This window comes from Haemorhous mexicanus, chromosome 5 (assembly GCF_027477595.1).
Source record: "Haemorhous mexicanus isolate bHaeMex1 chromosome 5, bHaeMex1.pri, whole genome shotgun sequence".
Taxonomy (NCBI): Eukaryota; Metazoa; Chordata; class Aves; order Passeriformes; family Fringillidae; genus Haemorhous; species Haemorhous mexicanus.
In genome coordinates this window covers 67307406-67329509 of record NC_082345.1, presented here as the reverse complement: position 1 = coordinate 67329509, position 22104 = coordinate 67307406, and the positions used below count along the sequence as shown (strand labels likewise).

Here is a 22104-nt window from a genome sequence, read left to right as displayed (position 1 = left end):
TTTAGCACAGGAGAATTTGCAGCTGAGGTAGTGCTGTGGCTGTGTTACCGTAGTATGATCCAAACTCTTTTAGCCACTTTAATTTCAGTAAATCATCAGCATGGAACTGAGGATCTGAACCCCACAACTTCCTCAGTCTAGTCTAGAGGAAGTGTAGAGAGGTTTATGGTACCTGAAGTTCAATCCTTTTTCTCAGGAATGCGCAGTGACCTTCTGGGGCACATTCTCTCAGGTGGCCAAACGTACCTTTAACTTGCAGATGCAAGGTTGGATACCCTGGTGCACTTATGCCCCAAACTAACCCCAGGAAACCTGTGGGAGCTTCTTGGGCTTTGGTGAAGGTTATGGTCCACATTCCTTCAAACAAAGAAACAAACTGGACTGTGCCTGGTGGTGGTGACTGCTTCAGCTACTGCACATATCACCATTTCTTTGGCCATCCTTTGTAGGTTGTTGGCAATCATGCCATCACAACTGTTTGCAGACACAGATCCAGCAGATCCAGTCATATACATGAAAAAGTAGCTATCTAAAGAAGTTCTCTGTGTCAGAAAAGAGAGGAAGAACTTGCAGGCTGTGCTAGAAGCTCTCAGATATGATGTAGGGATTTAGTTACTTGGATTTTAAAATAGAAGCACTTCTGTACAAGGCCAAAGGCAGAACCTACAGCTCTTGTGGAAACCTTAGAACATTTATTGAAATATAAAAGAAGATTAATCCTCTCCAGGGGTAGGTAGATAAATGAATGGGTATTTTTGAGGACTGCAATAACTCCCACACGATGTACCTAATTTTCCCTTTGAATATCTACTTCAAACATGCCATGCCATATGCAAGCATTCATGCTTTCTGCTCTATGTATGTATATATAAACTCAAGCTTTAGGGCATAAACCAGTGCTTAGCTTCATATAGACAAGAAAGCTTATATTCCTATAAGCTATAATGAGCAAGATTATTAGGAGCAAGAATTTATAATGATTCACTGTGATGATCCCAGTGCTCCTCTTCTTTAACATTTATTTTCATAACCCATCTAAGTAATACTTTGCTGCCTACAGACAACTTTTCAAACCTTGCATTAATTTGTATTCACATTATTAGGCTAAAAGTATTTAAACTCCCACAACACCCTTCTCTCAGGTTTGAAAACACATGGAAAATAATTTTTTAAAGTCTGGTTTTCTTTCTTCATCTGTTTTACTTGACAAAGAACAATATCCAAAGGGTATGGGTATGTCCAGAATATATTCCCTTTGAACAACATCCCTTTCTTGGGAAATAAAAATGGATACAAAAGCACTGGGTGGCTGGACTCACATGCAGGCACAGTGTTGAACTTCCCTGAGAATTTTTTCCTCTCAGCTTCTGCCTCTGGGTAACCTCCTCTTCCTCTGGTGGATGCTTTCTCCTGTCTGCTGTATTTTGTGAGACTCTACATGCCTTTTGTTGCCTTTGTCTCCCTTCCAGTGCCTTAGACTCTGCAGTCCTGCAGTGAAATGCCTCGTCCTGCTGGCACAGACCTCCCCACCAACAATACAGCACTAGCCTGGGGGTCTGGCAGGGGGACACACTGATGCCAAGGGGGGCAAGCCCAGCTGGAGACACCCAAGGCATTCCAGGCCTCCAGCCAAGGGGGCTGGGGAGCTGCTTTGTAGTTGAGCTGATGTAGCCACTAGTGTTGGGACCAGCAGAGCTGCCTGCCAGGTTTCACAAGCAATGGGGCCTGAATGCCACTGAAGTTGTCCTGTGGGAGCAGGAATGGGGAAACAGGATGGGAATGGGAGTCAGTCTCCCAAGTCTCACATGGTGGCAAACCCAAACTGCATTCATTGCACACACACTTTCCCTGATACCTTCTTTGTCATGCCCATGTGCTGAGATTTAGAGTCTCTGCAAGTCATTCAAAGCTGTTAAAGTTGGTTTATCACAGGTTGGTGGGAAGCTTTTTTGTCCCAGAGTCACATAAACCAGGAAAGCCCAATATTCACCAAAGCAAACTCTTGCTAAGTTCAGAATATCAAAGGACCAGATACGACATTTCCACACATATTCCACACATAATGGTGTACCTGTGCAGCTGTGCTTGAGCACAGTTAGACAAAGGAAGGAGTCTGAGATGGAAAGCAATGTGCCTGATGCTATTGTTCCAGGGAGAATAGCACCGTCTCCCAGGCAGGGCAGAAACTTCACTTTGAACTTCCTGAGTTGACAAGGGCTTAAATCAGAACTGTAACTTTACTTTGATGTCATTTATTGTAGTTTAATACCCCTCTTTATTTATTTTTTTACTACCATGTAAAATATATAAAGAAACCTAATCTGGTAGAGAGGTGTATGAGAATTTACTGAATAGACCTTAATGGTTCCGTTATGCAGCTATAAAACAGAGGGGAGCTATAAGAGCAGTCTGAACTGGACTAGGAACTTTAAATGTTATATAAATTTATTTGTCATAGTCAAAGGTTTATTGCTGTAGGTATTTACCTTCCCCGTTGTTTAACTAGGTTGTGTATTTCTCAGACATCTAAGGTAGAAAACATCCTGTACAAGGAATTAGGAGAGCTTGAAAGGATGAATAAGCTAAATCTGCTTTTGGAAATACATTGTAAATGTGAAGTCACTTGGATGATATTTACACTCATTTACACTACTATCAACACTGGATGTTCAAACATGGCTATGATAGGGTTAATCCACCTTCTCCCACGGGTTGATCTGGAATAAGTCAGTGAAGGTGGTGATAGAACTTTTCTTAATTTCATCTGCAGAAATCAAAGAAGACTAAGTAGGGTTTTTCCATCCCACCTTTACAGCATTAGCTATCTAATACCCTGCTGTGTGTTACAGATAAGCTGAAGGGCCTCAGTGGGTTGGAGGATGGTGTTAAAAACACCAAGGCTCTGTGTTCAGTCCCCTTGTGGGCCATTCACTGAGGAGCTGGACTTGATGATCCTTGTGGGTCCCTTCCAACTCAGAGTATTCTGTGATTATGTGATTCTGAGTGCATATACAGTCGCAGGTGCTGTGTTGCTGTAAATCAGAGTAATTCCTCTTAAATCAGCACAATTTATTCACACTGGCTCTAGGTCCAGCCCATCTACTCAGCACATTTTTTCTGTGGCCACCAGCCTCAAACACTTCATGTTCTTCAGGCAGGTAATTTTACCAGCTTTAGTAAAGTAGACCATAAAGATTTTTTTTGAATCATGATACATTAAACCTGATGAGGCAAATCACTGTCCTAGAGAAACAGTGTTGTGTTTATATCAGGCCAGATACAACTCTTAAGTGAGAAATTTCTGATTTATTTAATAATGCACACACATCATTGCTCAGTTTTAAATTATACGGTGTCAAAGTCAGATGCTCCATCTGAAGCACAGAATGTTTCAGAATTCAAGAAAGGATCTGTTTCAATTTTGTTAATGTTAGATGACTTTGGGGTATTTGCCCATTTTACTCTTGTAGGTATTGAATTTTTAATACACTTTCATGGGTTTTCCGTATTTCTTTTACTTAAAACAGCAAAGAATAACAGCATAAATAAAAATATAAATACATATTTTTTTATAATTTATGCCCAGTATTTGCTTAGTACTCTACCATATGACAGCGGAAAGCAGTCTGTGGATAAACATAAATATAACCAATGTATGCTCATGCTTATACTTGTGTGTGGGAAGAATAAGAATGGACCAGAAATTCTGTGTGTTTTCATTAAGAAAGGTCAGAATGGAAAGAATGAAGAGTAACATCAATCTCTATTTCTTTCAATTTCCTGTTGGATTACCTTAACTGTCTCTATGTGTTCTCTTCCATCTCTGTTGAAAAGATAGCAGCTGTAAGTCAGGGCTGCAGTAAGATCTTGGATGCTTTCTCTGGGTGCTCTTTTTAATATGTTGCCATTATCTGTTATGCAAATATGCAATAAAATTGTAAGAGCAATGTCATTCCAGCACAGTCCTTTGTGTGAGGCAGGGAATCAGTGTTTCATCTGTGTAAGTTCTTTGCTTCTCCCTGTGGAGGCCTAAGGCATGCCTCAAACTGCACATGGATTTTCCTGGCAGAGCCTTTATTTTGTGTTTGGGAGTTTCTGGTTTAATTAGCAAGTGAGTTACAGAGAGGGAGGATGCCAGTCAAGGAGATTTCTGTGGGAGCAGTAGCTCAGGTGCTGTTTCAATGGGCCCTTGTCTACTTGGAAAGGTAGAGCTGAGCAGTGTATCAAAAGTCATCAAACACACAGAGAAAAATTTTCCTCATCTTCAACACAGATTTTACTGGAAATACTTAATTTTCATTGTTCTCATCTTCCTTCTGTTTGAAGTCCAGTTTTTTCAATCGTGTCAGCAGACTGACTTGCAGGCATTGACATATTTCTTTTCTATATTAGACCTGATTGAAATAAAAATATTAAACAAATGGAAGAAATTTTCATCTTGACTATCCATTTTAATAACATTAGGCATTAATAATGACAATTTTGCTAACAGGTAACAGATAATGTTTGTACTAAGGACTGTTAGTGTTGCTATTAAGCTTTTATTTGCTGAGAACTAAAATAACTCATGATGGATAATTTACTTAGTAAGAAAATATGAAGCTAAGTCTTGCAAAGCTTGTTTTCTAGGGGTTGTAAATGATTGTATGGAAGTTTAACATATGTATTCATATGTGTAAGACTGGCCCATAGATACAGGCAGTGGGGGTTAGGCAGCATTCATCTGATTGTTAAAAATGCTATATCAATGACTTGGTTTTCATCAACTCCTTCCATCTGGCCCATTTTTCTTCTAATTGTTACTTAATTGAATACAAGCAAACAGTTGGTCCATTTTTCTTCATTATTTCATTCTGACACATTTCTATAAATAGGTTTTGTCTTACAAACACAGCAATAGCATAAATTACAAAGATGAAGCATGTCTGAAACAAAAACTAAGATTTTTTTTTCTGTAATCTTTTCTTCGAGGTTGGATGCTTTATTAAGTAGCAACCAAAGATATTTAAATGAGAAATTAAATCAGGCTATTTATTAAATGCTTAGCAGTAAACAATCTTGTGAACAGCATGAAATGATCACACTTTACAAATCCCTTCATTCAGCCATATATATCTCTAACACAGAAGAGCTCCCATTAGCCAAAATCACTAAATTAACTCTATGAATAATTTTTTTTCCTCCTTTTCTTTGCAGAGAGAATGTGCTAATTTCATCAAGGTGCTCAAGGCTTACAACCAAACCCACCTGTATGCTTGTGGAACAGGAGCTTTTCATCCAGTCTGCACCTATATTGAAGTTGGAAGTCATCCTGAGGTAAACTATCTTAAAGCAATATTTTTCTTTTTCCTCTTTTTAATCTTTATTGGTGTTTAGCCATGATCTCTTCCTGCCAAAATGCATTCTCACTAGTTTCTGTGGCTTGGGAAGCAGATCTGGTAAGACCTGCTCCTGAATCAGGTGCTGACATGCTGATTGATAAATCACAGCAGTATCTCTAATTTTTCTGCCCTGCACAGCATCTCTTCCCCCAGGGGCTTAAATAAGTATAAGTAATTCTACCATTCTACCTGGTTTATGAAGTTAAAAAGCACTAGTTTTTTGTAATTGAGACAAGTACTGGGTATGAGTGGGGTAGTTCAGCCACTGTGTTTATTCTGGGCCCAGCACTGTTTTTAGTTTCCTCTTAGTCAGTACAGTCTGACACCACCTCAGCTTTCTCCCAGCTGAGAATTAAAATAGTGTCACACTTTCATAAATCCCCCTTCTCAGGTTTGTCCTAACATACTGGCAGTTTTTCTTATGTCACCTAGGTTTGTTTCCCTTATTATTTTTGAAATATAAATCACTTTCTTTTCACCCATTTCTTTAATCTCTTGCTGATTTTTGCTTAGTGTTGCAGAATTCTTGCAGTAGCTCTTGTACCATTTTCTCAGTGATCATCATAACTAAATAGATAAGCAGGATCTTCCCTGGTAAAAAGCAGATTCACTCAAAGGAAGCCATGGGACTAGGCTTGTCTTCCTGGCTGAAGATTTGACTAGAATGTCTCTGTGCTGCCCTTCAATACTTTTTCTCCCTAGAGCAGGCTATCTCTTATTTTTCTGTTGAGTATATAATATAAATTAGTCTCCTTTACTGTGTTTTCTGTCTGGCTTACATGAGTATTGCTCAATGGACTGTTTCAGTTTAGCAGTCAGACTCCTGATGTGCTTTCAGCATTTATGGATATGTTTAACTAGTGAATCCATAATTGTGTTACTTGTAGCTTCTGTGATCTTCAAAAAACCAGCTCTTTCAAGTTACCTTATGCCTTTGCAATTCAGGTTTGCTGATTTCTTTGGAAACAAAGACATTGTTGAATGAATGATGACTATTTCTTCTCACAGAAAAATTAACAGAGCCTTTGAGTGTTGACTTCATAGTCTGGGAACTATTTTTCCCTATGAAAATGTCTTTTGATATTTGAAACATAAATCTTTAAAATGTCTTAAGAACAAGGTTTTGAAGGGATAAGGGAGCTGCAGAGCAGAAAGGGTTTTGTTCATATTCTTTAATGCTTTATTACAATGCATTCTTGGCAATTAGTGATTGTCTCTTGACCACACACAGTATGTCATTGCTTACTGCATTAAACAGATTCTCTGCTTCCTGAGATCCATTTGGGAATTGGTAGACATATTAATTAACTCGAGTTCCGTAAGATGTGTGTCAATCAATCCTTGGCTATCTGCCAAGGGAATCTATCTGCACAGAGATAGCTCCTATGAGGTCATTTGCTTCTACATTTGGCTGTTTTATTGCTGTACCATAAAACTAACACACACTTTATCAAGGATTTATAGAAAGGATGATCAGAGATGAGAGGCCAGATCTAACCTTGGTTTAACATTCTGGGTTTTTTAAGTCTTGAATCAGTGATGTGTTTGGCCCTGGAGTGAAAGAGGAGTCCTGTTATAGTTTCTTTTTAACAGTCTGCAACTATTAAAAAAAAATCTAAATTTTCATAGGTGGGGTTTTCGTTTGTTTTTCTTTTATTTTTTTTTTTTTTTTTTCATTTATGCAGTAAGTTTGTAAGTCTCCTTTAGCCTGAATCATTCTCCTGGCCATTGGTCTCCTTGCTGCAAATGAGGGAAATCAGGAGTGTGTTTGTCTGAATTGCCTCAGACACCATTGGCTTTTGTTTTCTTTTTCATACTTAAAATATGAGTGAAATCATCTTCACTTGCTCTTCCAGTGGCACAAGTTTTTGTCCTCTGAATAGTTGTGCAGGAGGATTTACTGCTTTCTCAGGTCAGGTCTGCCCATGTGGAGAGAAAGTGAGGCAGGCAGGATGCAGTGTACCCAGCTCTTCTTGGGCTTTGACAAATCTAACACTCAGCCTGGGTTCTGTCTCTTGAAAGTGTGAAAATCAGATTAATAAATTAATTCATTAGATCTGCAGTGAAAAATAATCTGTCCTTTCTCTCAGCTAGAGTCTGCTCCTTCCGCTCCCATACTACCTAGCCAGGAATTTCAAATGTGCTTCTTCTGTGGGAGATGAGGAAGAGGAGGGTGCTTGATTGACAGCAGCTATTAGAGACCCCATGAATGAGGGGGATACAATCTTAACCCCTGCACCCCTGCACACTGCATCTGTGAGAGCCAGATGGTTTATGTTCTCATGTCAGACAGCAGCCCTGGACGTGTCAAAGGGCCATTGCTTCTGTACCATGTAGAGTTTATACCTCCCCAGCATACTAAAGAAGGTAATAGTATAAGCAGACACAAGCAGTTGATTATGAGTTAAAAATTGCCATCTAAAATACTTCCTGAAGATTTCTTTTCTGCCACAACACTTGTGGAAAATTGACTGATTTCACCATCTGCTTATTTATTTTTCGAGCACTTACAAAGGTAAATGTGAACTGATTAGGGGAATAGTCAGGGAATGTACCTACTCTCTAGCATGACTGCTTGTTTATCTGAGCTCTGAATGTAACCCACCTGCCTGAATCCAAAGAAGAGGAAATCGTTGTGTTGTGCCAAACTGGAGAGGGTGGGAAGTGAAATTTAAAGAAAAGAGTGGCAAGTGATAGAGGAGACTCTGGAAGCAATTGGAGTAGGCTGCAGGAGGCTGGAACATGGTACAATTTTTATGACTGGAGAAAGGAAATAAATTACTTTTTGTGACAGTCATAAAGTAATGGGAATTTGAATTGTTATATCTGTTGAATATGTCTTTGATATGAAGCAGTGTATCATAGCCCCATTCCATACCTGAAGAAAATAATTTCTGGTGATGGAACTAGACAGGTTTAATTGAGGCTGATGAAGTACAGTATCAGAAGTAATAATAAAAAGCTAAAAGGATATGAACGGCATGCTGTGCATCTGATTAAAAACGATGTGCACAAATGTATACAACCTAATATGTTGTGAATTACACCGCAGTCTGAGGAGTAAAGCAGACTAATCTTCACTTAAATCCATTCCAGATGTGTAAGCTGAATAACCACAGTATTTAGAGGGAAGAATAAAGTTAATGTTTCAATAGGCTTTAAGCACGTAAGCCACGAGGAAGCAGGAAAGAACACATTTAGAGAGAACATAGTGTGTGGATATGCAGAAAATACCTGAGGGCAGCCAAATGTAAAGCTTGATATCATCCATTTTATGTGCATGAGTTTAGGGGAGATGACCTAACGCAGACACCTACACAAACTTCAGGGATCTGGGGTTAGGCAATATGTGGCATTCTGTCCTTATAATGCAGTATCATACAAGAAACCAATTACCAGACAAAGAAAGAAAGTGATTAGTAAAGCTGTGTTTTGCACCCACTGACTTCTGAGGAAACAGGGCTGGATGTGTAGGAGTGTTGTACTTAACGGTTGCAAAATTAAACAAGTCAGATCTGTGCTAGAAAGGAACAAATCCAACTGCAGGGAGACACAGAGGTGCATTAAACCCCCTAGAAAATCACAACAGGATGCAGAATGCACCTGCCTCTGCATGCCTGAGCAGGGGGAAGGAGCCCTGCTCCCTTTCCCCGGGGCTCCCTTTGGGGTAGTTTGAGTGAACCAGCAGGGAACAGTCCTGTTTCAGTAAGAACATGATTTTCCATTTACTTAACCCTTACACCCAGGTGGAGGTGAACAGAATGCCCTATAGTACCTTTTTTTTTTTTTTTAAATGCTGAGACAGGCATTGCAAGAGCTGTACAAAATTGTTTGCTAGATCCTCAGCAGGAATACATTAGGGTTTCTTCAGCAGAGGTAAATCACTAAGTGCTGTCTGAAGAACTAAACCAGCTTCTTTACTGTCTCCTAATTCCAAATTTCTTGTCATTGTCCAACAGATTAAAACTCATTTTTAACTGCATGAACTTAAAAGATCTGGGATTACTCTACTTGCATGTTATTTCTCAATCAATAAAGAAGGTTTAAATTCAGTTTAGATTTATGATGTACATAAAACATTAAATTATTGCATATGAAGTTATATAATGCTACCACCTGTAACATATTTGCTTTTCCGGACTCTGTGTATTTTAAAAATCTTTGGTTCAGCTCATAAAATTTTGCTGAAATATACTTTCCACTCTTTTTTATCCCTTCTTTTCTTCATATTAGAAAGAGGTCCAGAGTGCATTTCCTAAGTAATGGACATCTTGTTCTGACACATTTATGCATCTATCAGTTTGTCTGTCTGCATATATTGTATATATATATATATATATATATAGTGATAGAAGAGCATTTTTTCCTGAAAGAATGGCTTTGAAGAAACACGTTAATTGAAGGATCCATGCTACTGCTGGTACTAAACATGGTGTGTTTATCTAATGTAAAAAATCAGGATGAAACATTGATTTCAGTAGTAGTAGATGTGGCATAAATTAGCCTAATTTCATTGAAGACAGCAGACCTGTGTCAGTTTACGTCAGGCAAGATTCTGAGCTGTGGTTTTTAAGTGAAACATTAGAGCAAATGGTTTTTTAAGTTAAAAATCACCTGAGGCTAGTTTTCTTTCTATCTAATTAACTGTTCCTTTATATGGTATTTATATGCTTATGTAGAGAAAGTATGAAGGAAAAGGATACTGCTAATGGTTTATTCTCATTTGAGTTTGAACTGTTATGTGTGACATATTCTTTCTAAGCACCACTATAATTACAGAGAAACACCATTAAAAAGATGATCTGGTTTACAGACTGCAATATCTTCTTTAGTTCACAGGTGCCTTAATCTTTCAAACTCCCAGATATCCTGTTACTATAGTACAGGAAAACAAAACTGAAGAGACAGAAAGCTATTTCAGGCACAGTATAAGAACCTTTTAGAGCACTTATTTCCATTGCATGAGTAGTTTTACCATGGAGAAAAAGAAAACATCTCTTAGATCTTTAAAGACTGATGTACTTCAGCTTGTGTCATAAAAAGCTGAAAAGTGATTTTTGCCATACAGGGAAATCCCAGGCACTAGAACATGCTGCTTGTACTGACATTGTCTGTGGAGGATGGCAGGTGACAGGGTAGTCAGTGATAGGCACACATCTGTCCAGGCACCTCACAGGATCAGTGGCCAAAATCCCAAAACAAAGGGGCTGGATTCCTCTGGAGGTGATGAGACTGTAAACCATCACTTCTGCTGCTCCACATGACATCGATTTCCAGTCCCTCCGGCTACCCCGTGTGAGAGTGCTTCACACAAAGTCAGGCTCTTCACACATGTACAGTTTACCTCCACTTGTTAAAAAAGAATAAATCTTGTCATACCTATCTCCCTCCTAGCATATTTTAAGTATATAGTTTTATATACAGCTATATGTAGCTATATATAGCATATCATTTTTTTTCCAAGCCATAATTCATTATGGCATTGTTTTGGAAGGGATGTGCTATGTTAACTTTTCAATGGCCAAATTTAACATTTACAAGAGAAGTAGAGGGAAAGGGAAGAGAACATGACAGTCCTTTCTCATATGACAATCTAAGTGAATCAGTTGTTCTGGTAAGGTCTGACAAATATTTCAGTAAGGAAACCAGGTTGTGTTGCTGGAAGCTCTATGTGTTTTTAAGCACCATCATGCAGAAGTGCACATTTCTTATAGGGTGAGTGCTACGTCCCAGAATGGCACCTCTTGTTACGTTGCATTATCATGTGATAAAGTTACAGAAGTAGAAGGTCACCATAAAGAGGTAACCTGATTCCCATTTAAAAGACTTTTTGAAAAACTCCATAAACCCCTTTGTAAACAAATATTAATCAGGTTCATGGTTAAATGCTATTATTTATGAAGGCCTGTCTTTGAATACACTGCAGATCTCCTTTACTTTAGCTGTATTTTGAACACTTGCTTTGCTAAAAGACAAGTTAAACCAGGAAAACTCAGATTTTTCAAAACTTCATCCTGTCATCCCCAAGCAAAAAATATTTCCAATAAACATTTACTTCCAGAGCAGATCCTTTAAAGTAAGACTATTAGGCTTTATGCGATAATTTAGCTGTCGGAATAGTTTAATTTATGAAGTAAACTTCTCTCAACTGAATAGCACACGTGGCAGCAATGGCTGACATCTTTCCTACCCTGCACTGTTGGGAAAGTCTACACAGCTGCAGTGGATATTTCATCCTCAGCAAAGTGGAACACTAAAACCAAAGATTTTGATTTTTTTTTTTCCCTCCAAGTATCTTATTTTATGAAGATAAGAATCTATTTCCTAATAAAAATGATAATGCATACTAAACTGTTCATGTAAAAAACACAAAGTATGATAAATTAAATATGTAGCCACTGTTTTTTATCCTGGTATATTCAATTAAGGAGGATGTGCCTTTTTGACAGCTGAATGCTTGACAACTAGCTGATCCATTTGACCTTCCATTTTCCTATTTAAAAGTGTATTTATAAGAATAGGGATATTCCAAATCATAAGTATGCAAAGGATGTGGCTCAGTATCTTAAAATTCACATGCACTACAAATACCAGTTTTAGAAGTAAAGTATTTAGCAAAGGGGTCATGCTTTAATCACTGACAGAAAATATGAACATTGTAAGTTTTCAGCTGTCATTTAATGCATCCAGTCCTGCCCTTGCGTATTTCATAATTACACCTAAGTAATTTGGAATATATTTATGTCTAAAGTGACAAAGTCAGTAATTATGTCTGCATCTCACTCTGAGATTTACAGGTTGAACATTTACATGCAGGAAATCAAGTTTTAAACTAACACAAGTGAGAACAGTGTGGTGGCTATTTTATTTCTTCACCTTTATTCCTCAGACTACATGGCTGAGGGTAAGATGGAAGCACAGTTCTTTACTAAGTCACACTGAGGAGAGGAATAAGATATGATGAAAAACAGAACAAAGACATGGAATTTACAACTGCAAGGGCCATTTGTTGCACAGCAGAAACCACCAATGAAACTCTAATCACTATTCAAGTCTGATCATTTCAGCTATTCAGCAACTAACTTTTGTTTAGGATTTGATAAATATGTCCAAATTGCCAATTTATTCCTGAGAAACCAAGCCAAACCAAACCAAACTAAAAAAAAGAACTCTAGAACAATATTAATTTATTATTATTTTATACAGATTTTTAAGGAAAATGTAAGCGGAAGTCACTCTGCAGGTGATGTTCCGGCATTCTAGAGTTTGGTTTCACACATTGAAACAAGTAAAAGTCTGAGACAAGGGAGAACTAGCAAGGATATAGTCTGGAGACAGTGTTGGTGTTTTCCATGGATCTGGTCTGATCTCTACAGGTATGCTGTGGCACAAAAGGAAGTTTGGAGCTGACAAGATACTGCATCTTGTCCTGCACTGTTGGAAAAAACCAAGTCTAACAAAGTAATTGATAACATAGAATGTTTTTGTAGGTTTTCCCAATACAGAAAGGGTCCAGTGTGAATAATAGTGTCAAATTTGAACCCCAGCTGCCTAATGAGAGGAATGTCTGCAGTGGAAAGCTTCCAGTGAGATAACTGAGGAGACCATTGTTCCCTCACTGTACATGGCTGCCGTCCTTGGTGGCAGAGCAGTGCTGGTTGATTACAGTGGAGAGCTGTACACAGCACGCCACAGCTGAATGGCTTCCATGAATAAGAAACCAAAGCCAGTCGACATATTCATTAGGTTCAAAGAAATAAGTCTCAGAACTGTGGGAAAACTTTTGTTTATGTTGCTGCAGGGGATAAAAAAACGACTGAGATAGAGAGAGACCTCCATGGAAGTAAATTTGCAGAGGGGAGTGTGCACATGTGCACACGCAGAACCTCTGGGTGGACTTTCACTGATACCACATGTGATATCTTGTTGTGTGAGTCCATGTCTTAAAACCACGGGTAACTTTGGATATGCTCAGATAATGAGTGATTCAAGTTTAGGACCCTCTTAGGATCTGGGTTTAATTTATTCTTTTAAAGCATGGGGTGCTTTTTTCTAGAACTATTTGCCTTCAGTGGAGTTCCCTATGACTTACACTGGGGTAGCTGAAACTGAGGTGCACTTTTCCTTTTCATAGTCACAGGGAAAAAATGCTTTAATTTCTAGCATTGTTAGAAGGATTACTCAGAACTTAGTGACTACTTTAAGGAAATTAATTTTAGCGATGACTACCAGAGGAACTGAAAATACACCCACTGTTTGCATTTGGATGTTCGTTATTTCTCCTGTCACTTAAAGGATGCTATGATGAACTATTTGTTCCCATAATGTAAATATTCCCACTGACACATGGTTACCTTACTTTACCATGAGATGATACACTTTTCCTAATTCATTACAGACATAGATTGTACTTTTAAGAGGTATGGCAATCATATTAAGATGTCGATCCAATTTTCTGGGTGGGAATATTATGTTGGCTCATCAACAGAGCCTATAATGTTTCTAGTAACACAGAAGTTCAGCATTTGGGTCTTGTTAGAGTAACAATTGAAAACATTAACCCAACTTCACAGCCATGCAACATATGCAAAATTTCATCCACACACCTCCTGAAACAAAAGACAAGTATGGTCAAATCCTTTGATCTCTTGACCAATATGGGGGAGAAAAAAATAAAATAACAAACCACCATCTGTTGGGAAACCAGTGTAATAAAAACAGTGGAAAGCCAGCTTACAGTATAGACTGACTTAATTGAGGAAATGACCTATAAATAGAATTATTTCTTGATTTAGAGGCACAGGAGGAAACAAAACTGAAAGAAGGAGTTACTGAGCTCAGGTTTGGTTAGATGAGCATCAAAGCAGCATTATTCATTGTGGGATTCACGTCAGAAGGCTCCAGTTGGCAGGGGCTGACCTTATGAAGAAGAATTATAAATGTGATTTCTGCCACTGAAGGAAGTGACTGCATTATGTTTGTAGCTCAGTACCAATATCTTGTCAAATATTCTTTAAACAGCCAAAGTCACAATGCAGCAGGTTTTAGCTGTGGGTGATGCTCCACATACACACCACAGTGCTGTGAAATGCTGAACAGCAAACTAGCCAGTTGTATTAAATACTCAGACATAAGAATCTAACGAAGGCCTTATTGGTGAACTAATTTCTCTGGTCTTTGCCTAAAATTTTATGACAGCTGGCATGCTGTGGAGTGCCTTTCAGGCCTTTTTTAAAGTCTGTGGAATATATTAAACTCTCAGAGATGTGTGAGTCTGAAAGCACTGCCTTTTCCCATGCTTTCAGACCAACCTCATATTCACAGTTTCTGCATGTTCAGATTATATGAGTTTAATGGTACACTGGCAAGGTGACTGGCCTGCAGTTAGGCCCAGGAAGGGCCCAGGGAGGCTGAGTATGGCCATGGCACAGCCTGCTCAGCAGTGATGGAGAGGTCCTTGCCTAATCTGCTCAAAACCTGTTTCTGATGTTGCTTCTGACCACAAGACTCTCACTGATTTGGAATTCCCAAAAAGGGGGTAATTTCCCCAAAGGAAAAATGAGAACACTCATGAATGTAGAAGCTTTCAAACAGATTCAGGAAAGAAAAAGTCACTTTTTACAATGGAATGCCTCCTTGGTGTTCTTTCAAGTCCCTTAGACATCTGTTTCCTTCACCAGCAGTTGCAGTTGGCATGGCAGAAGTGGCTTCTCCACAAGGATAAAATCTTACCTCTTTTTTAATAAAAAGCAAAGCAACTACAGGTGAAGCTGCTATTTCTGTGAGTAAACAGCAGGACACAAGTATTTCCAGCAGCTGCCTGGTAGAACAGGAAATAATTGTTCTTCTCCTGCTATCTCAGCCATCCTCACTTTTATTTACAGACTCGTGTTGATAATAAAAAAGAGCTTTCATAATACTTTCCAGATGCTTCCTTACCTTTAAAAGATTTTAAAACTGAGTTTCTTCTCTACCCTGTTATACAAGGACTGTCTTAAACTTGTTGCCATCTAAATTCATTTAAATAATAAAATTCCACTACTCCATAGTTCAGTAAGAAAACAGTACTTATTTGACTAGTAGTTAGAACTTTCCTTCCTAAGGAAAAAAATTACTGAATCATGTAAGAAAGTGGAAAAGGATTGATCCCATGTATGCCAGACACAGAGAGAAGATGGCTGGAAGAGGAAGGATCTCTGCAAAACAAGAGCAGATATAATTTACTCACTGTACATTTTGTAACTTTGCTAAATACCCTTACAAAGTATAAAGAATATGTTCCCTTGCCAGTATATATACAACCTTTCATCTTTTTTGCCTCGTGTGTTTTGCTGGCATAAGATTACACAAATAAACTAACAGTCAGTTATGTCAAGATCTTGAAAGTCTTATAAGAGAAAAAATCCTTCATCCTACTTTAAACAATGCTCTTGTGAGTACAGACACCACGTACAGGGATGTGTGCTTGATTGCTGCAATGCTACCTCAGAGCAGGAAGAAAATGCAGTTTAAGGAACAGGTCATGGCTTAGACAGACACTGTGTTTTGTGCAGGGAAGGAACATGGGACTGTGCACAGAATTATCTAAAAATAACAGATACAAAAGCAGTGTATAGACATAAATAATTATCTCCATTTTACATCAGTCCACATATCTTCTGCTGTGAAGAGTTAATCAATTTACTGCTGAAATGCTGTGGGAGATTAAGAATAGTTGTGAAACAGGCAGTGTTTTAAATATTTGTGCTTGTCCCATATGCTTACAGCTTGTGTGATGCTGGAAATCAGACTAAGTGATTGCAGCAACTCTTTCTGTTCTCAAAATCTACGAATAAACCCACTGGAAGTCACTTAGAAAAAGAATTGTTTACTCTTCCATTCACGCTGAGTTCCTGCTTACATATCTTGTAACAACTTGTTTTCTGTTTATGGCACTTGGTAAGTCTGGAAATATGCCAGCTTCTCTTGGAGCTCCTGAGCATCAACCATATAGAATCTCTGCACCTTCCCTCAGACACCATTCCTGTGAGGGAAGTGCTCTGTGCCCTTCTGTTCCTTCCTTCACCGCTCCCTCGTTCATGCAAGAAAAATAATGCAATGAGTATGACCTGACTCAGATGAAAGACATGCCTCTGGCTCGTTCATGCCTCTGTGGACTTGGAGTAAATTAGTTTATTTCCTAAGTAACTCATTTCATTGGAAAAGGGTGAGTAACTTTGCAACATTTCTTGAGAACTCAAGGAAAGACTAGTTAATGCCTGCTTTTTCTTTCTCTTCAGCTTCTGTGTTACTTGCTGTAGACAATTCACATATGGTTATTTTTATTTTTTTCCCAGAAAAAAGCTTTATTTGTAAAAATATTTTTCTGTAGCTCAGTGAGTCAGAAAATGTGAGAAACATTTGGATGAAAAAACCAGTCACCATTGGAAAACTTAGCTAAAAAGAAGTATTGTGCAGAATAAATAAATGTTATCATGATGAATTCACGCCTGTTAGAATTGGTGATGAGTTGCTATGTCATCTAATCTATTTTAATTTGTGTACATTTGCAGTCATCTACAAGTCTGGACTGTCTTCTCACCTGCAGTGATATAAATCACAACCAGTGATTCTTGTAGTGCAGCATTAATTTACATCTTAATTATTTCAGTTTCAAATATTGCACTGCTAATCGTAATTGTACACATTGTCCATCCCTAAGCAATTTCCTATTTGGAGCTCACATCAGCTAGGTCCAGAAGAACTGTCTGTATGATTGTATATAGTTTAGTTAAGAAATGCTTCCTGATTTGTGAAAATCTGTGGATTCCTCCAAGTTGCAACATGCTCACACTCAGACAGATATATTAATAAATGTTTGCAATCAGATGAGAACACAAAAATGAACTATGATCTATAATGAATCCTGCATGGGAGTGCTAATAACTACCTTTAGGTTAAAGTGCTCAGATGTCACAGTATAACAAAATCTGTCTTAGATGTGTATCACTATGGCAAGTAATTAAAGGTTACTTAGCTGTTAAATGGTTACCTTGGAGGAATCCTTCAGTAACATGGCTTCAAACATGCCTTCACAGTGAGATTAATTAAGTAAATGAAATATCAGCCTTGTAGTAATTATTATATGTGCAGAATATCAGGCATATAAATGTATAATATTATTGGTCAGAGGACTTGAAGATGTATCCATTTGCTATTAAGCATAAAACAATTTTGGCTGTTCTTACATGTAGAATAAAGCTGATGCTTGTTAAAAAGAACAGTGACAAGACTAATGAAGAGAAATGGAATGTCAAAATTATCACAGTGATGTTCCATGTGCTGCATAAGTACAAAGCTCAGATAGCAGCATTCTGATTAGAGGAGTATTGAAATTCACTTGGTCTTTTTTGCAGCTCTGCTTCTACATGGAGTTAAAACCTGGTACCAAATGACCTGAGTTTTGCTAACAGCTCAGTCTGACTCATCACGAGGATGCTTTCAGGGATTACTAAGTTGCTGCCTTCTTCTGTATTTAATATAAACCACACCAGAAAAGTTGAGCAAGCAGCTTGATGTGGATATAAACATTTTTTGTCACCTCTTAAAGTAGAAATATGACATGGACCACATCAGTGACAGATTTTGACTTAAAAAATAATTTCTTAGTATTATGTAAACTGGCAGTGACAAATACAAATAAAGAAGTACATTCTGGTTTTTATTCTTTGTTTAAAGAGAAACAATCTACTAGATAAATAGATCCTTCATCTGAGACCTTTTCATATGTAAGCAAGAAGATGTAAAGTTCAGATCTCTGCTGTCCTCCTGAAACATTTGCTTTGCTCCAGGCAATGACATTATTAACATACCTTAAGTTTACTCTTTAAATGTTTTGCCTAATTATGTCTTCTGATGAAACAGAAAAGAAATAAAAAAAAAGGAAGTATGTGTTGTGCTACAGAGAACTTTACTCACAAGAACTCATAAAGTATTAGCAGCAGGAAAGGAAATATAAAGAATTTGTGATAGAAATCTGGGGGTTTTTTCATGTTCTGATATTTTGGGTTTCTTATGCCAGTGTGATAATTAACAGTGGTCACTTTCTTATCGGTGATATGGAAAACTGCTGCACATTTTGGTTGAGGATGACAACAGTGTCAGGGGTTCTTTCCAGTTCTCAGGCTTCTGCCCAGGGCAAGTTGTTTGGCCTTAATTGGTTTTGCTCTCTGCAATTTAGATTTCTTAAAAGTTGAAGCTTCAGTCATTGTCATGTGAAGATGGTCTTGTGCCCCCAGGCCAAAAAGAGTCCCCAGAGAGGGTAACTAGAGATGGTGGAACTATTTGTCTGCCAGATAATCTTTAGATGCCCCTCTGCACAGTTATGGGCCAAGCCTACACAAAGTTATCATATGTAGGAGTTAAAAGAAGGTCTTAATACTCAGGTTCTCATAGAATTGGTCAGTTCTCTGTGCTGTAGCTTCTCAGATAATACAGATTTTTACCTCTAAGGGACAGTAAAATATGACTGATTCAGCCTGGTTCCAAACTTGGAGACAGTTTTTGAAGGAGGGTTAGAAAACAAACTTCGTAAGAGAGGAGGGAGTTAGAAAACAAACACTGTAAGAGAGGAAGATTATCTTCTTCCAGTGAGTTCTTTTTCCCTGAGGTATGAGGGGGTTTTTTTGTTGTTTTGTTTTTTTTTTTTTTTCCAATTACAAACCAGTAAGTGTGTAATCAGAAAAACAAATGGCATTGGTTACTTTTTCAAAGCAGTGACTCTGATCATTACATCTATACTTCCAGCTTGTTTGAAATATGGAACCAGCATAAAACCTGAAAGCATTTGCCATTTGTATAAATCAGCATTACTCTGTGTAGCCAGTGTTTATTTACAAGCTTGCAAAGGGTTTCATAAGGGATATTTGTGCACCTACAATACAAACCATGTGTCAGACAGCAGAAAACTGCAGAGCAATAGCACTGGGTTTTTTCCCCTTTACTTGATCCAAGTTTCATTTTTTGTTTGGATAAGCATCAATGGTCATGAAGGTGATACATCAACAATAGTCATGGTGGCATATTTAATCTAATTATAGCTGGTTGAGGTTCTTAACTTCATTTACTCTGAATAACAATTTATTTTATTCTGTTATAACAAATCTTTCTGTTTAAGCATTTCATCATCTTTTGTTATAAGAAACAGGGATCTCATTTCATTATTTAAGTGTGGGGGTAATGAAAATGTAAGTCTTCATCAACTTACTGTTGTTTTACCAAGGGTCTTTATCTGGAATACTTACTGAAGAACAAATCCCTTGAAGTCTGTAGAGTACAGTCTAGACCATTAAGTCTGATTCCTAACTAAAAATCTGTGAAATTTATACTGAATTTGGAATATGGAAGGATTTGGCATCATTTATCATAAAGTGGTTTGTGTTGAAGGGGTCTTAAATATCATCTGGTTCCATCCCCCATGCCCTGGCACCTTGCATTGGACCAAGTTGTTCAGATTCCCATTCAGCCTGGCCTGGAAAGGAATTTAATGCTATTTAACATAGTAAAAGACCACATTCTTCCAACAGGTATAATATAATAGTCAATGATTCAGACTCAAGTACAAGATTTAGGTATTCTCTTGAAGACTGGTGGGGATAAACAAAAAATTAATAGGTAAAGTTGACTTTGTTTAACCTCAGGCAAGAAAGGAAACTAAAAAATGAGAGTTTGGACAACGAAGAAGAAGCTTTGATTGTGAAAGAGCTCTCTGCATGACTTTAGTCTTGTCCATAAGGAAACTTGTGAATGCCTCACGAATTCAGTGCAAATCCCAGCACAGGCATTCTCATTTCAGTTAAAGTAGCATTTCAGATCTGGTCTTAGCTGCCTGAAAGTAGCTGAAAATAAGCTGCTCTTAAACTGAGCTCACTGTGACACAGAGTGCATGTGTTTACTGGAATCTCATTACATTCAAACACGGGGATACAAGTCTGCAGATTAGTGCTTGCCCTGAAAAGGCTGTTTAGCCTTTCAAAGGATTTTGCAGGAAAGCAAGCTGGAATACAAGCCCTTTTTGCTTGTCATTTGTAGGTTTGTGGATTTGGCTTTTATTTCTTTGTGCAAATGTGTTTTCATACGGACAGTGAAAAGCCATGACCCTCTGTAAAAAGGATTACCTCGAAGGGAGATAGTAAGACTACAGTGTAAAGGATGGTTAATGCAGAAATGCTAAATCTTGCTGTACAAAGATTATAGCACAATAAATTTTTAAACTCAAGGTACTTTCCTGACATTATAAAAACAGTCACATATCAGAATCACAAAATAAAAGTCTTCAAGAGAGGGCTAAAAGAAAATAAAGGAAAATATCTTTTTTTTTAAAAAATATGATAGAGAATCCCTTAAAAATGTGTTTTCTTTTAGCTGACATTGTAGCAAGTAGTTTAGATAACATTTAGTGACTTAGATATTATTTTTACAGTCAGTTCATTTCATGGGGTATTAATGAAAATAAATAAGAAAATACTATAAAACAGATAATGCAAGAACATAAAGGAAGCTGAAGGTTTCAGTTGCTTACAAAAAGCCTGGCATCTTACTTATATGGAGCAATGACCACTGCCACATGACCTGTTTGAATAAGAGGAATCAAATCCCAGTGCAGAATTATTTCTCTGGTAGAAAAGTTCCCAAAATGAAGATGGATGTTTTTTAAACATATACCTAGAATTTATTTCTTTTTTGTTTGCCTGAGTAGTAATTAGTATGGTCAGAAAAAAATCCAGAATTAACCCTTCTAAAACTTCCCAAAGAGATAAAAGCAATGTACTTTGGGGTTAACTAGGATCTCAATTACTGTAAGACTTAAACTGGAGCAGTAGTTAAATAACTGTGGTGAGTTGTCCAAACTTCCCCACCTGCTTTTTTCTCTTTTGGCACTCCTGCTTCTAAATCACTTGATCTCCTCCAGGCTCGAAAGACTAAAGTAAATTTCCAAAAAAAAAGGGTGTGAAAAACTGCAACAGCAGCTGCAACTGCACCCAAAGTCTTCACTAAAAGGCAGAAATGATGTTGTAGTAGAAGCCAGTTTGTTGAACAGAAGGAAAAAAAAGGTTGGATTTGAAGGTTTGTGCTTAATATAAGGAGGATTTTAAATGTAGTGGCCATGTGGTAAGGGGTGAGATGAGATCTAACAAAAAGCATAAATAGCTACCACTCTCATTGCATAGGTGAATGAATGAAACTGAATTTAATTGCAATAGCTAAAATATCAGATTATTTCATTAAAAAGAGATTGCAATATTTTTTTCAAGATATTTTGGTGAAAAATTGGAAACCATGAATACGAAAACTGCATATTTGCTTTTAAAGTTACTTTTGAAGCTGAATCTCTGATGCACTGTCATCACTGACTACTTTTGCTTTTCTGTAGAGCTAGCATTAGGCTTTATGTGCCAATGTCAAATTAGAGCATTAATTACCTCTGCAGTTGTGTCCAGTAAGGTACTTTTATATAAAGCATTCTCAAGAGCTCATTCAGAAGGAACTTGAGTAAATTATTTCAATATTTCAGGGAGATTGCTCATGTATGTGAAGTAAAACTGATACTGACAATTTTCAGCATTTAGATCCTTCAAAATGAACAACTTAGATTGGGGTTTTATAGGCTCTCCATAGACAGCATCACAGGCAGGACACTTAGTTTTGAGTTTTATAGGCTCTCCATAGGCAGCATCACAGGCAG

The 22104-nt window shown here is 37.7% G+C and overlaps 1 protein-coding gene across 2 annotated transcripts in view; it reads left to right on the top strand.

Annotated features, from left to right (window-relative positions):
* Positions 1-22104, top strand: part of SEMA3A (semaphorin 3A) — a 244878-nt gene that overhangs the window by 141658 nt on the left and 81116 nt on the right. For both annotated transcript variants that reach the window (XM_059847452.1, XM_059847453.1), the window contains one exon: positions 5197-5316. In XM_059847452.1, coding sequence (XP_059703435.1) covers positions 5197-5316 — 120 coding nt within the window. The remainder of the gene's footprint in view (positions 1-5196; positions 5317-22104) is intronic.